The 17357-nt window shown below is 35.7% G+C and overlaps 1 protein-coding gene across 1 annotated transcript in view; it reads right to left on the minus strand.

Annotated features, from left to right (window-relative positions):
- Positions 1 to 862: 862 nt before the first annotated feature.
- Positions 863 to 17357, minus strand: part of TOP1 (DNA topoisomerase I) — a 59373-nt gene continuing 42878 nt past the window's right edge. The window contains exons 10-21 of the mRNA XM_026697589.2: positions 16820 to 16941; positions 16040 to 16162; positions 14143 to 14330; positions 12083 to 12227; positions 11656 to 11799; positions 10861 to 11046; positions 9994 to 10062; positions 7563 to 7677; positions 7203 to 7330; positions 5903 to 5997; positions 4131 to 4280; positions 863 to 2274 (exon numbers count right to left, since the gene is read on the minus strand). Of these exons, the coding sequence (XP_026553374.1) occupies positions 2172 to 2274; positions 4131 to 4280; positions 5903 to 5997; positions 7203 to 7330; positions 7563 to 7677; positions 9994 to 10062; positions 10861 to 11046; positions 11656 to 11799; positions 12083 to 12227; positions 14143 to 14330; positions 16040 to 16162; positions 16820 to 16941 (1568 nt within the window). The 3' untranslated portion in view covers positions 863 to 2171. The remainder of the gene's footprint in view (positions 2275 to 4130; positions 4281 to 5902; positions 5998 to 7202; positions 7331 to 7562; positions 7678 to 9993; positions 10063 to 10860; positions 11047 to 11655; positions 11800 to 12082; positions 12228 to 14142; positions 14331 to 16039; positions 16163 to 16819; positions 16942 to 17357) is intronic.

Consider the following 17357-nt stretch of genomic DNA (forward strand, 5'->3'; position numbering starts at 1 on the left):
CAGATCACAAAAGGTGACCACATGATCCCAGGACACTGCAATCATCATATGAACCAGTTGCCAAGCATCTGATCATATGACCATGGAGCTGCTACAACTATGCCCACATTGTTTGGGATAATATGCAAATAATACTCACATTGCAAACTGCCCAGAGTGCTATAAGGGGCGATATATAAGCCTTAACACTTTTGCTGTTGCTATAGAGGGGTTCATTTGAAGTTTCTTTTTAAGGCATTTTCTTGGTTTTCAACTGGCAAAGAACAGATACCCTTCTCTAACCCCCAAAACAACTGTAACTGTGGATACAAACCTAAGTAAAAAGCTATGAACATGCAGAATTCTGCCATTTATGCAGAATCTTATCTGCCTAACACTACACAAAACCCAAAAATTATAATTGTAATGTTGGAAGCCATTGGGAACTGGACTACTCAACTAAATGAGCAAATCTGTTACTTTCAGTTTCTCATCTTTTTGCACGAAACTCATTCTCGGCATTGATTCTGAACAGTTCATAAAGAGCACTAACATTTGTATGCATGTCTAATAAAGAGTATTTTCCTAAGTTCAGAATGTATTTTGAAGATACTTTTAATTAATACACACTTTTTAAAATTTGAAAACCATCACCAAACTCACAGAAATATAAATGCTGAAGGAAAACTATTTGGTTAAGAGGGAATTGAGAGAATTTAAACAAAAAGATGAGTTAACCCAACTTCTCCTCCACTTCTAGTCTTGACCCAAATTTTGGGGAATAATCCATTTGGGAACACCTCTTCTCCACAAAGAATTTTGCAGCTCTTGGTTTGCAGCCAAGCAGTGGCCTTCTGGGTACAAGAAAACACGGATGCTGGCATTGTGTTAAGTTGTAGGAATTTATTTTAAATAACCTACAGTTGATTAAAAGGGAATTCATGATAAAAATAGAAGATACTTGTCAAGGAGAGACTGGGAAACTTGCCTTTGCACCACACTAAGCTAACAATGCTTCTAAAACTAATGGATTATAGCAAAAAAGAGTTCACATTAAAATTCTGCTTTATTTTTTTATTATTTTTTGTACACAATTACAAAAGAAAAAAAATAAAAGCCCTAAATCTTGATTTTTTTAATTTTTTTTTTTCTGGACCAAAGCTCACTTCCCTCAAAATTTTATTGACCTGTGAAAGTTCTTTTTACACAATAAAATCTTTCAAGTAAAAGAGAGCAGAAAGGCTTTTTTATTAAAAAAAAAAAAGAGGGGAGAAAATAAATCTGCCATAGGAAAAACAAAACAAAATCCACAAATGTGGATATTTCTTATATATATATCTATACATATATATAATGTACTTAGAACAAAGTATGATGGGAATACATTTCATCACAAATTTGTTTGTACTCATAATCCATTAGCCCTCCCCAGTCCTTTCCCTCCTATCTTCTGCAAATCTACATGATCTTTAAGATCAAGAAGAAAAAAAAAGTTTAAATATTTTAAAATAATTAGAAGTACTAAAAATTCACATTAACAAAAAAAAGTAACACTCAAGTCAGGAAGGATATTCCCATCATGCTTTGCTTTGAAGAGATGTTGCATTTTTTATTCTAGATTTCATTACCATGATGGTGACAAGTAAAAATGAAAACAGGATGTTTCCAGGACCATTGTGGCCAAAACCAGTGTGCTAAGGGCTTCAGTTGTGTTAAATTAATGAGGGTGGTAGTGGTGGGGAGAAATTAAGGAGTCCATTTTCTATTAAAATATAGAAGTTATTGCAAAACCCTAACTGTAAAAACATATCAATATCTCATTGGATTCTGTATACAGTAGATAATGATTTCCAAGTTCTTCAATGTAACGGCAAATTTGTCAGGCAGAACATTAACAAATTCCTCCATTCACTTGTCTTTACTGTACTCCAGAGATAAACACGACCATACAGCTAGAATTTAGGTCTCTGAAACAGATTTAAATAAGTTGTCCATAGGACAACTGTCTTGGCTCCTCTACAATATTTCCAGGCATATCTGTACTCAAAGATGTTGGGTATTTCATCAGACACTCACTTTCCCCTCTGACACCCCCCGCCCGCCAATATAAAGAACAAGTAAGGCTCACAGTTTATCAATCTCCCTAAAATCAGGCTACTTTCTTCCATAAAATCCAGCCCATTAAAATCACATTAAAACTCGTAGTCTTCATCTGCCATGTCAATTGCCCAGGCAAATTTCTCTCGCTGAGTTTTATTATATATTTTCTCTATCGGTATTCCAAATTTCTTGCACCTTAAAATTGGAAGGAGAGGGGGAGAAAAAGAGGGGGAGGGTAAATAGAGACAAATCAAATAATTGATGACAATTAAACAGAAGTATTGCAATCTCAACAAATCAAAATTTCAGAGATACACTTTCCAAATCTATAACATACACTATAAATGATGGAGTGACTTGATCGTGTCTAGTACCAATTCTTAAAATCTTGCCAGAAATCTTAGGGAACACTGTAAAATAGGCATTCTAACTGAGTTTCTAATTATGCTTGAAACTCTAATATTTATAATATACATGGGCAAATTTATGACTTGTTGCTAAACTCTATCATCATACTTACCTGTGGATCACAAGAGAATACTTCTATATCTGTAGAAGTATCTATGCCCATCCCTAACCTACTGTAATTGTGATTTTAAATTTTATAATCCTATATATAATAAATTGTAACCCTCATATATATGCAAACATAGATATATTGCATTTCTACAAATGATGTCTTGATCTCAAAGTAACTATAGTGATTCCATCTTGAAAGTAATCTGAGTCAGCCAATCCACAGTCCTGATGGAAAGTATTCTACAGTTCTGAATCGTGTGTTTTATGAAAGGTATTCTACAGTTCTGAATGTGAAAACACTAGCATATACTGTTACCATCCAAGGTTAAAACCTCAATGTATTGTTTCCCTGAAATTTATAATGCATAATTAGTTCAAATGCAATCAAGAAACCAGGAGTCTGAGGAAAAAGGCTATTAAATTTAGAAAGCAAGTATGCCAAATTGCTATCCTTGTGCTCAATGTAGCATTTTCCACTTTTTAAAATTTCATAAGAATTGTCAAAGCAAGACCTCAGTGTGACTTCAACACGTAATACCTATATGGCCTGTGGCTTCCTGAATCTTCAGAACATGCAAGTCATTATTTACAACTCATATTGTTCCTTACTCTTGATTTAATTTGAGTAGAATCTGTATTTCCAGGTTTGTGCTTTTCTCCTTATGTTACATTACTGCCATTTTAGTCGGAGAGACTTCCTACTTACTGCCAGAATTGTCTGCTCCAAGTAGAATTTTCCTAAGAAAGCATGCTGCATCTTGTTTGCTCACAAGGTCAAAATGATAAAACCTGCTTTTTGCAGAGAATTTGAAGCAGAAAGGACTACATAATGGGTGATGATAAGTTAATAACTGATGTTATCTATAGTTAACTTATTTCTTCTTTTTCAGTTTTAAGGATGTACACAACCTAAAATGCTTGAATAAGCAGACGCATCAAATATGAGTTATCACCTATTCTGTGACTAAACCACCCCCCAAGGCCATCATTCAATTGTTACTTTCTTTTTGTACCACAATATGAAGCTTCCCCACACACCCCAGAATAACTAAATACACCTATTTGACTCCTGAAGTTATCTTGAATTTTAAAAGGCTCCCACAGTTAAGGGCACTTTTTAATGGCATTCTTTTGTGCAAATAAGATATACTATTTTGTTTGATACACCGTTTTTGACTAGATGTAGAGCACTTCTTCTTTGAGTATTTTGGCACAATAAAAAACAACCCACCAACTAAAATTCTTTGCTTTAACATGCTGCTTTTGTCTATACAAGAAAATGTTCACCCAAATTCTACTTCCCAGAATCTTATTTTGCCCCTACCAAATGTAGGTTTCATACCGATTGAATTGTATCTGCATCAGCCTTTTGAAACTGCTGTATGAATCAAGAAAAGCGAAATGTACCTAGCTGAACAGAACTGTCTTGGAAAGCCAAATATGAACAAAAGCAAACAAGGACTTGCCAACCCACGAAATGTAAGCCTAATTTACTTCAAAATATTATCTTCCTTTCTCAAACAAGAACTTACCAAGCAACAGAAATTCTAGGATCCAGATAATTTAGTTTGGAGGTACCCAAGGCTATTTGCTTGTTTTCCTCTCGGTCTGTTGCTTGAACTTCCAGCTTCATCAGCTGTTCCTCCACCCTTTGTACAGCCTTCTTCTTAGTTTCCACAGTCCTGTAAAAGATGAGAAGTAATAAATAAAACAGGTGAAAACGTTAGGTAACATTTTGAAATATATTTCATTAAAAGGAATTAGGTATCCATGCAGGAAAAAAAATCCTTAAGTGGACTGCTAAACACATGTTAAGTTTACTCTTATGCAGAACTGAGAAGGGATTATCGTCATTTCCCTGTACTGGAAGTGTAAAATCCTTAACAATGCTTATTTCCCATGGTCTCCAAATCAGAGTTTACGGTATGTCAGGACTAGGTCCCTTATATAGATACAGTGGGCAGATAAGATGACTTATCCAAAGTGGCCCAGAAAGACCTTGGTTGGGAAGGAAATTGAATCAAAGGCCTTCTGGGCTTCATTCCAACAAATGTCCATATGAAACTTCCAGCTTTTGCAGGATGATTAAACTGCAGACACTAGGAAGGCCATGGCTATTGCTTTAATTTGTTCTTTTGTATAGATTTGTTTAACCGAGAATATGTATACCTCATCTTAATATGATAGCTAAAGAAAGGAATAATGAATTATCTTGCTATAGATAAAATGTGGCTCATAATCTGATTTGCCAATTCTGATGTATGTTTTTGAACAGTACAAATCTGCCCAGGGACAGCAATGTGTAAATTACTGACTTCTTGGAGTCATGAGAAATTTATATATTACTAAAAATTGATATCTATAACCTTTAATTGGGTGAAATAGTGGATCAAAGGGCAGCAGGTTTTGAACCAAGGGACCTCAAATGGGCTAACTCACAGTTCTGTGCCCAAAATCCAGGAGCCATGATTTGTGGGATTGAAATTTGACAAATCTGTGGCCACTTCATTGCTGCTGCATTACCATGTTACTGTTTAAAGATTTAATAGACTAGTTCTACCCTAGCCCTCCATAGCCTGGGTAGACTGGTGGTGCCATCAGCCACCAGAGAATGGTCAGTAGTGATCAAGCTGTCAGGAAGTTGGAAGTAGCTTCCACTCTCACTTATTTTGCCCACCCGTGGTCATTCTATTTCTGTATAGGTAAAGAAATATAGCTAAAACAATGATTCAACAAATCAGATGTCTAGTATACCCTAAAGTTGAAGCATCTTTCCAGACATACCTGGGCATCTTTCTACTTGGTATAAGAAGGCTGAAATTCTGCTGGCTCAAATGTGCAGGACAGTTGCCAGTGATATCTTTTCATGTCTTGTGACTCTTGGGTGTCCAAGTATTTATTTAAACAGTCCTATGTGGATGTTCACTGCCCTTGCAATCAGAACCATATAAGAAAAGAAGAAAACCTATTCTCTAGCAGGTTAACACTGTCACATCCCATTGTTTAACAATATTGCCCTTTACACATATGAAGACAAAACTGCCTTTAATAAGCTCTTCACATGACTAGGGTGGCCAGATGAAGGAGATAAAACTCTGTAGCATCTCCCAAAAGTTATGTCTTTTAAATTTCCTCTATTACCCAAGGAATAAAAATGTAAGATTTGATTTGATTTCCCATTATTTGGTGAAAGGGTCTTCCAAACTATTGTGATAACAGACATTTTAAAATATCTTTCATTTGGGGCCAATATGAAATAAGAAAATGCATGCAAATGTGGCTATGTCAGAGCAGTCAAACTTACTTTTTAGATTTCTCATCCCTTCGGATCTTGGCATCAGCTTTGGCGCTTTTTAGTTCTCTCTTGGCATCGGCCAACTGTTCCTTCTTGGCATCAATCTAGATCATGCAAACAGATAAATCATAGTATAGATATGGGAAGGAATTACAATTGAAAAGCTGAACCATTTAGACAACTATTTTTTAAAGACTCTTTCAGATTCTATAACAGAATATCTAGAAGAAAATAAAACTCTCATCTTATATCTCATGAATAATAAAGCCTAATATTTGTTTTATTTTTGAAATTTAAAAAGATGTTTGGGGGAAAAGCAAAATTAATAGCTGTTTACAGTACCCTAAAGTGGATAAACTATAATTTTTCATGGGCAGAACTAATAATGGTTTTGAAGTGTGGAGGGGGCAATGGATTGCAATAAACGGTGCTGGGGGGGCTTATACAGGTTCACTACAGCAGAAAACATGGATAGCAAGATTCTAAGTCTTATGATGCTCATTACACTACATAATTGTTTTAATAGTTAAAGAACCAGGCTAGAAACCAGGAGATTGTAAGTTTTAGTCCTGCCATATGCATGAAAGACAGCTGGGGCTTTCTCTCTCTTAGTCCACAATGTCAGACTCTGGCAACAATTTGGTTGATCAATTTCTATCAAACAATGAATCAATATTCAGTTGATCTGAGAAAAGCAGACACTTGCAAAAAATGTTTTAAAAAAGTATCAGTTACCAAGCTGTCCCAGTACACATTAAAACAATTAAAATGATCAGTTAAACAATTAATAATTAAAATGATTAAACCCCATAACCCCAAAAACATGTGTTATAAATGGCTCTTTAAAAAGTCCCTTAACTTTCATGCAGTGCATTCGAAAGACCTGGTGGTGGTACAATACAGGTTGGTAGGGTTTTTAAAAAAATCCCTATCTAGGGCTGAAAGAGAGTGACTGGCCTAAAAGTCATCAGGACTGAGTTTTCCTGCTTCTAATTCAACATCTTAACCACTACACATATTCTTCATGTATACTTAATTGTTTTGCTTTTACTAAGTATCTCTTATTACTGTTTTTCAGAGTTAAAATTTACAGGCGCAGAGATAACACAGATTTTAGAATGTCTTGATATGATTATCTTGCACACAAGAAGGTATTTCACTAACAAAGCCAAATAGAATACACGGGAAGTCTGTAAAAACAAACCCAAGCAATCTGTGGAGTACTTTGAGAAGTATGACAAAAGAGAGACTTTATATAGTTAATTAAACTGAGTTTATCTTTTAACTAAAAACCTAGCAGGCAAATTACCTTGGTCTGTAAATTCATCATGGATTTTTCAAAGGTTTTTGGAGGTGCCCTCTGGTGGTTGCAAAGAATAGCAACAGCTCTGTTGGCACGATTGTAAGACAGGATCTTTGCTGGGATGTTATCATCCGCTGGAAGAATTCAAAAGAAACACATTTCTTTCCATATAGCAAAATGAACATTTATGAAAAGCTAACTTCCTACAACTGAAAAATAATGTCAGGAAGTCTTGAGCATATATAGCAGTTGCACCCCTAATTATGAAGGCCAGAAGTTACTATATCTTGAGTTACTACTCTAAAAAACATGGTGTATTGCAATTAAGATAGAAAAGATGAGACAGGCTATTTCAAAGATACTTACGGGTTGTGAGTTCCTTTAGTTGTTGCTGTAGTGTAATAGAGGCGTTATATGTTCGGAATACCTTAGCTGTCAGCCCTTCCATAAGATCTTGAAGATGCTTATTTAAAATGCTAGTCTGGAAGATGGGAGGGGAAAGGAGGAAAAAAATTATATACCAATTCAACAAATGGTGAAGAATATCAACAAATTTAACTGGAAGTACAAATGATAGAAACAGTAACTGTATCCTAAACAAGAGGAGCTATAAAGTTGAGGCATTTGTACAATGGCCTGCATTCTCCTTCATAGGATTCAGAACTTTTGCTTCCTTTCTACTCAGCTGGATGATGTCTGTGTGATATTAACATGATGGCTATTAACCCTAAAAGGATGGTGGAAATGAATATGAAAATATATATACGTATATATCTATATCTATATTTAAAGGAAAGATAATTCTATACTTTTCTATACTTCTGCATCTTCTAAGTTATTATTTAAATTTAAATGTATTATAAAACAGTTAAAAAGATATAAATACTATGGTTTTCATTTTTGGAAAGATATTTAAAGGAGTTAAAACAAAGTAATTTTTCATGAGTAAAATAAATTCCATATGTGTGTGTGTGTGTGTGTGTGTGTGTGTGTATGTATATGTATATATATTTGTTTTCATAGATTTTCACGGGTACAGGTATGTAGGTCTATGTGTGTTCGGGTCTTTTCCCGTGGAAGATTAAGAGTATCTTGGTGAGGTCCTACTCGCCATCCTCAGGCTGGGGCTTTCGGCTTCGTGCTTGCACTGCTTACACACCTAGACCTACACACACACACACACATATATATGTTGTGACTCGGAGGTTTGAGCCTGCTCTGTTAGAGGACACAGACTTGGACAATGAGGAAGAGGAGGATTTGGCTCTGAGGTTTGAGCCTGCTTTGTTAGAGGATTTGGAATTGCCTTCTTCCCCAGGACTTTCCTCTTCGGCAAGACCTTCCTCCCCGGTTGTGTCGGCAGATAACCAGGAGGGCGTATCAGAGCCTCTGGCTCTGAGGAATGTTGGTTTGATGCGAGGCAAAGACGCAGGCAAAAGCGTGAGATGCAACGCAGAAAGAAAGTACAAATCAGAGGCTGAGATGAGAGACTGACACGCCCCACAGGGAATAAAAGTGGGTGTGTTAGCTCTGGGTTCTTGTTCGGGACAACATGTTATTTAGTGACAGAAGCTTCAGAATTATTCTGTGTGTGCCGACAGCTTGTGATTTATGTTCCTGCTTCCTTATTGGACTTGGCAGACAGCTTGCGTGAGACTGCCAAGAATGTTGTCGGCTTAAGGAATTTAACCCTGTAATTACCGGACTTGTCTGCTTATTTGTGTTTCAGTTGGAAATTTGGACTTATTACTTTGTTTGTCCAGGTGAGACATAACATATATATGTATATGTATATATATAATTTAAAACTGAAACGGCTGTGAAAGTCTGACTCACAGACGAACACAATACAGAAGCCTGATGATGGCAGATGAGATTCTGCCGAAACGTTGCTACAACTTTAAAAGCACAACTATAATGACGTGGGAAAATACCCGAACAAAGCTGAATACCATACATGTAAGTACCCACAAAAACCTAAGAATGAATATATGAATATATGAATATATATATACATACATACATACATACATACATACATACATACATACATATATGGCTTTTCTCACATTGTTATTTTTTTCTCCCAGTGCAGACAAATTACCTGTATGGACTTTTGTGCTATCTGAGCTCAGTTGTTTTCTTGCACACATGTCATTATCAAATTAAGTAACATCATCAGTGTTGATGTTGCCTAGTTTGGTAAGGAAACGTCTGCAAGAAAATAACAAACCCAGAAAACACCAAGAACCCACAGTTCAACCCCGAGCTACAAATATTCTCTTCTAAATTACCTATATTTTAGAATAGCATAGATCCAATGACAGATGTATTTTCATTTGCCAATGTTTTATAAAATCAAAACTTGGCTGCTAACAATATGATGCTAATATATTCTGGGACAGCTCTGTATTTTTTACTAAATGCAAAATTATGTCTTTTAAAAGCTTTTTCTTTAAATCTTGACTTCATCATTTTTATAAATAATTGAAAGTGGTGAACCTATTTATTACTTCTTCCTCCTCCTATTTTCCCTGCAACAACAACCCTGTGGAGTGAAGTTGAGCTGAAAGAGGGTGATTGGCCCAAAGTCATCCAGCTGGCTTTCATGCCTAAGGCAAGACTAGAAATCATAGTCTCCTGGTGCCTTAACCACTAAATCAAACTGGCTCTTTTATTCCAAGCCATACCAGAACAGCCAATAGGTATTAATTTCACAGAAGAAAGTTTAAGAAACATCCTTTCCAGTTTAGAGTAGTTTATACAGCTTTCAAATGTAGGAAAAGAAGATACTCACATTAAGCCTATCAAATAAATCATCTTCTGGCTGCTTATTTTCCATAAATAACTGAAGATTCTTAAATACCTAAAAGTGATTACAAAGGACAGAAACATAAAGCAAAGAAACAGAAGAGTCTGCTGGCATGTTACTTTTCTCACTATATTACCTGATACCATATTAATATGGTTACTGGAAACACACAGTTTGCTAAACTCTGAATGACATGGACTGTTTGGTTTTGGCTGCAAGTACAAACTCAGGTACTGTGGTTTGTAAACCAAGATTTATGGCCTAACGTGTACAACCAACCACGGCTATGCAAACCATAACCAAATGCGTGACATTGGATTTTTACTTGAGTCCCTTCATCAGCAATGTGCTAGTTATGTTTGTTATATGTAACTAAAGTTAGCAGTCTATTATTTCACTGTTAATACATTTCCAAGATTCACAACAGAATTCTTAAGGTGAATCAATGTATTGGAGCCCATTTTCTATGAGGACAGATGAAAGCATCTGTTTACTTGGTAATAAAATAGAAGGTAAACATAAGGAATGTGTTTCTGGAATTAAAAATAGTAAAGGTAGGAATATTGAAGAATGTTAGTGATTATGATTGCAAAACAATTATTATTCATACTCAATATAAAAAAATGTGGATTTTATTATCAGCATTTGCTGGAGACAAAGCACAGCAAGGTGACCCTGCCTCTGTGACTTTTTGAGGATTTCCCAAAATAATAAAGCTATAGCACTGTGCATGCTGAATTTGATGAAACATTGAACCAATCAAGATGAATGATTACATGAAGAGCAATCAAAAGATTGAGAATTAAAAGATAAAGCTACCAGTCTATGGATTTCTTTAGTAGAGTCCCTTACCCTTTTCTCAACAGGTACTTTGTTATAGTATCTTATGGAGTCTTTTCCAAGGAAATCAAATTCAACTACATATTCCTGACCATCTAATTCTGGATGCAAATTAATATGTTCCACACGGAGGGAGCAACAGCCCACTGTGTCAGCGGTCTCCCCTTCTTCTTTCTCATTGCCAGCTCTCAGAGCAAGCTACAAATATTGAATAGTGAGACAGAAAAAAATAGGTCAATTTAAACAGATGAAAACATTTAATCATGTAATTGATCAGCGAAGGTTACGTCACTAAGCTAAGAAGCTATTTATTTGAAATTCCAGAGTGAGGTACCTGCAAATTCACTAGAAGGATTACACTAATTTAAAAGTTATGTATATTTAGACTACTTGGATTCATGGGTATATGCACTTTAAATAAGCTGACATGGAAACTGATGTAAATAAGATAAGCACAACATAGGGTTATAAGCAGAGATGCTTCTGTTTTTAATTCTTTAATACTAGAGCTGTTATTGCAGAATATTCTATACACTCTGAACCTGCAAAATGAAAAGCTAAATTATTTGTGTACATACATTTTAGGAAAGTAGGCAGAGCTTTATCTGAACAGTTGATTTGTTGGAGGTAGTTGCCTATCCCAGCTTTACAAGATAATAGTTCTTGTCCATTTAAATTCCTTCCTATCATTCTTCAAAGATTTCTCCAGTACCTGCTATACCTCATTCTTGCCAAAGTTGTACAAAGTTGGATTCAGGAGTATTATTTATTTACACCAAAAAGAATCTGTAAAAGTCAGAATCTCACTTTATCAATGAAGTACAGTGCCACAGCCCTTTGCCGCACTTTCATCTCTTTGGATTTCCAGTCTTCTCGATATTGATTTCGAATCCTATCTACACATTTCTTCAATCTCCGAGCTGTCTCGTATTTCTGCCAGTCTTTCTCACCCTGCCAAGAAAATTGCAGGAAACGTGATAGGTTGGCTCAAGTGTAGCATAGCTCTTATTTGAAGAGGAGATACATTTTTTCATTTATTTTGATCAGATATGACCTACTTTTTGATTGATTCTTCTGATTTCAGAAGGGAAAAGCAATTTAAAACCCCATTTAAGATATAATAATTTATCTTATTTTTTTTAAATAAAAAAGTCTGGTTTGGATTTTCATATATACAGTATATCTTTCCCAAAAGCATTAGTCATGACAGAAATAGTCTAGACACAAAAAGTACCTTGATTCTAGAGCTGGGATTCAACATGATGTATTTAATAGATCCTTGAATATTCTCAGTCCATGATACAAGCCAGGTTACTTTGTTATCATGTCGAACCTCTTTCCATTTATGGCCAGGGGGAGGTGGAGGGACTTTAGAATCCCTAGGCAGGAAAAACACAGAGACGTTTCAAAATAGGAAAAATCATAAAGAGGCCATAGAATATCAGCAAGCAAATTAATTATTCAGCAAGTTCAGGCAATGAACAGTGGCATCATAACAAACTACTACAGTATGATACACTACACTTTTATTTATATCCTGCTTTTATTATCAGTAACTCAAGGTGGTAAACATACCTAATGCTCCCTCCTCCTATTTTCCCCACAACCAACAATCCTGTGAGGTGGATTTGGCTGACAAAGTGACTGGTCCAAAGTCACCTAGCTAGTTTTAATGCCTAAGGGGGTTTAAAACTCACCTCTCTTGGTTTCCAGCCTGGTGCCTTAATCATTAGAACAAACTGGCTTATTATTATGGGTATTCACACAGTTGACATTTTTATCTACTTATAGAGTCCTTCCCAAGGATGGGAAGATAGTGTTGTCTGATTATTATTATTATTGTTATGAGTATTTCATTCAATTTGTTTGGTCGCCACTTGCAACTCTAGATGAAAAACAGTTGGTATTTGTAGAATTTAATGCTTAATAATCAGACAAGCTTGAACATGTGAATCTCAATTTTATACATTCATGAATATATTTTATAAATGAAAATTTATTCTGAGCAAAACTGACAGGCAGGGATTATAAATAGGACAAAGCCACTAATGCGGTCAATTTATTTTTGCTTTAGTGTGACATGTGGACTTATCCATTATGGCAACACTCTTAAATAACTCTGGTCATTATAACTTATTCAACAAACAATATGAATGTTGCCAATGAGCCACAATTTTAAGCTAATTAGCAGAGTTTTATGGCCAAATTCTCCAAAATTAGTCTAACTAGGAATTCATTTTCTCCAAGGCAGCACAGAAGCTAATAAAAAAGAATAAGAATGGATAATCACTCTGTCCTTCTTTGCCTGACTGCCATTATTTGCCTCAATAAGATTGAATTGTAAATTTTAAAAACCCTCAGATTGTAAATAGTGTATTACACTATAATGTTTTGAAGACAGTGCGTCAAATGCTGTTGAAGTCAGGTTCACAATGATTTTATCCTGTTACGCCTCATTTTGCTCCATGCTATCCATTCCTATCCTCCAATCCTTTAAATTTGTTAAATTATGGATAAAATGCTGCTCCTCAGACATAAACCTACCAATGATTCTTAAGTTTTTCTGCAATGTGGCCAGGCTGTTCTTTGGCCTTAGACTGCATTAGGTCTTGAATCAAAAAGTTTCCAACAGATCCCCTGTCAGTATCTTGAGTATGAAATAATCTCATTTTTGTACTAAATTAGGAACTTCATTTGGGCTTGTCATGCTATCTACATGGCCTATGAAAAATGTCTTATTCCCGGAAAATATGACTGGCTCCCACTTTCTCAGAATTTAGGAAGGCGGCAAAACTGCATCTCTTTTGACCTATTATACTAACTTTGTCTTGACTTTAGTGTTTAATCTTAATTTGTATGGATTTTGTTATTTTTTTATATTTTATTTTATAAGCTGTATATATAACAGCAGAAAGGCAGATTGCAGATTAGAATAAGACATCCCATGTATCCAAATATAAGCTGATCTAAATTTTCTACAAAATAATAAGATGTAAATATAACCACTTGCAGTTGCCATTTATAAATTACAAAGCTGACCTGAGTATGAGTTACTTTAACATTTCACACTATATTAAAGTAAAACTATCCTCACATACTAATGACATATTGTTTTATGTACTTTCAACAATTGGCATTATCTGCTAAAATGCACTGTTTTTTTTTCTTCGGGGGGGGGGTTATGGATAGAACTAACTTGAAAGAGATGCTGTTTGAGTTAAAAGCTTGTATTTAGCTGCTGTTCTCTCTAATCAGAACCCTTTCCTAGAAATATGCAAAGTCTCCCATCCTCACTTGCTACAATTGATGATGATGTCTTCAGGCATTATTCGTCGCTTCAGCATGCCCATTTTGGGGTGATTGCCACGTCCTCTGAAGAGACCTGGAGGCTCAATCTTAAAGTTGGCAATTCTTTCCTTATGGTTATCCATGACACAATAACCATATTCTTTTAATAACCGCTCATTCTCTTCTTTAATTTTCTAGAGGGACACATGCACACAAAGATAAAAAATCATAACATATCCAAAGCTGCTAAATCAATTATTCAGATCAAATAAATTAGCTGTTGTTTAGCAGATTCCCAGACACAGACTCTTAGTGCATGTGTAATACAAGAATGCCATTTGGTCTACACATCGCAGAAAGGGTTTGAAAGTTGATCAGCAAGATCATTTTGAGTGCTTTATAACCATAGTATGTACACTTACCTCAGGAAATTGCATACAGATCTACTAATAAGTGAATCCCATTTAATTCAGTGAGTTTATTCAGATAAGTATCTCATAGTGTGCCCTCATACACTAAGCTAGGGCTAAACCTGAATGAACATAAATTTAGCATCATGTAAGATGAATTTTCCTCACTCCCCCCAGAAAGTTTCAGGTTTCCTTGTTCAAAACAAGTGCTGTGTATAGTATATCACAGGTGGTTCTGAAAAAATGTTCAAGCTACAAGTAAAGACCCATATCTTTATCCTTGAACCTCCTTAGTATCCAGCTTTTATTTCTAACAAGATAATCCATGATTCAATCATCAATCCGGAAGAAGGGCATGTCCTTTTATATATAATACAGAACCAGCTATTTCAGATGTTTTTTAAAAAAGAGAAATAAATAGGAATGTAAAACAGACCTAATTCAGAGATATCAAATAATGGTTATTACAAGATGGCAGTTTAGTCTGAAATATTTTGTATTCCACTTAGCCGTATCCCTTCGTTTCTGTGATTATGTACAAAGAGAATGAAAGGATTTTGCTTCAATGTTTTAAAGTATCAATTTATGTAGTGCCTGTCTTGCAACCATAACTCTGGACAGCAAATACTGGATAAAAATGAGCAGATAAAAAAGATAAATACAAAAAAACATCAAAATAACAGTGCAGTAGCACATGAGGATAAACACATAATGTCAGACAAAACTACAATGATGGGCTTATCCAACCAACAGGCTCTATACCTGGGGAAACACCCAGATCTTCAAGGATTTATGAAATGTCCACAGGGTCAGGACCAAATGAATCTCAGGGGATATGTTATTCCAAAGAGCAGATGATGCCAAGGAGAAGGCCTACCTCTCGGGTCTTCCTAGATGGCATGCTTAAAGATAGTCTAAAAGTATTCCTACCCTTCTAGGTCTAATGGGCTGTACAGAAACACCTGGGCAAAGGTAGTCTTACAAATAACCTGGACCAATGACATGAATAGCTTTTAAAGTTATTAAAAAAAGCACCTTCAAGTGCATCCAGAAATGTATTGAGTGCCGGGAAATTCATGGAATCATAATGTAACCTAGGCATCTTGTGGTATGCCCACAGTTGGCTGTGCCACCATGTTGTAGTCAAGTGGTCTTTAAGGACAGCTCCATGTAGAGTGCATTACAGTAAAGCATAAGCAATGTAATGTTTTCTGGTCCAAAACAAGTCATAAGACCAATATATACAAAAGCATTTAGGGCCACAATTACCATCTATTCCTTAAGCCACACCTGTGAGTCAAGGACCCCCAAATTGTGCATGATTTCTGTCTGGTGTAGTTTTGCAACCCCACTAAGAACTAAGTGTAATGGAAATAAAGATACTTGATAAATCCGATATACTGAGAACATGCAGTATAGCTGGAGAGCATTCCAATTATGACTTCTATTTTTCAAAGGTAACATTTTTAGAGCCTAATCCTAAGTAAAGATACCTGCTTTTCTTCCTTGGTCATTTGCTTTCTAGCTTCTGTTTGGGCCTTAAAATACTGACTCATATGACCAAAGTCACATTTGCTAAGGCTGGTGATAGTTCCCTTTTCTTCTGGAGTCATTTCCTGCAAGAAGAAAAACAGAATAAAGTATTATTAGTTAAATGAGATAAATAAAATAAATGAATGTAGTTATTATATTTATATCCTATCTTTCCTCCATGAGCTAAACTCAGACTCGGATGTCAAAGTAGAAGTAGGCAAGTAATAATAAATACCAACATCTCTTTGGACATTTCTAGAAATCAATTTTAATGCCAAGACAAGAAGCAATTTTGCTGTCGAGTTACAAGCACCTAGATTCCTTCTAAACTGAACTGCACTACTAAAAGACATGAGAAACCAATGTCTTAGTTTTTATAAATTTAGGTTTTATAAACATATAAATGAAGCTGAATCCCATGCTTTAAGGTTGCAGAGGTCCCCAACCTTTCCAGCTTTGTGGATTGGCAGGTAGCGTGGGGGGATGGTTCTACATGGCGGGCAAATGAAGTGTGTGTGCATATGCCCACTGCTCACAGAAACGGGGTACACTCTAGCCTGCCACTTCCATGGCCCTGTTCCAAATCACTCAAAGTCTGGTAGTGAACTGTGGCCTGGCAGTTGGGGACCCCTACATCAGAGAGAAATTTTCATCTACCCAGAAACAGGCATATGTAAATGTTTGTATTTTTAAAAGGATGAAGAAGCCCACTACAAGCTATCTTTCCATAAAAGATATACCTTTCTCCAGTCTTTAAAGAAGTTTTTCCTGAAGATATCCTTTGTCGTATACTCATGATCAAGCATTTTTGCAAAAAAAGTTGCAACCTCTTCTGCTTTGGGACGGAGTTTCATGACTTTACCTGAACAAAGAAAACTATACATGAAATAACAAGGCAACATTCTAAAGATACCTTCCAGCTACTCTTAGAAAAGATCCAGAGGCACACTTACCACAGATATACAGTGCAAACCATAATAACCACCCTGCAAACAAGCTGTTTTGTTTCAAAGGAAAATGACAAATGTCTTCAGTTTTATTCTCAATTCTATAATGGTCAGTGTGACCTCAGAATGGGTCACTAGTTAGTCAAGTCCAGCTGAGAAAAAACATCTTGTAAGGTGAATCTGGGACTGATTTGAAGTGCACAGAATTCTTTGTGAGATTAGTTGCATCACTGCCCTGCTGGTCTGGTGAAAGCCAGCAAGGTGGCATTGGAGATAGTTGAAAGTAGTAGTTAATGCATTCTTGGAAAGGGGGTTGATTTCATTGGTCATG

The sequence above is a fragment of the Pseudonaja textilis genome, chromosome 3 (genome assembly GCF_049901715.1).
Source record: "Pseudonaja textilis isolate UNSWEBS1 chromosome 3, rPseTex1.2, whole genome shotgun sequence".
NCBI classification, from domain to species: Eukaryota; Metazoa; Chordata; class Lepidosauria; order Squamata; family Elapidae; genus Pseudonaja; species Pseudonaja textilis.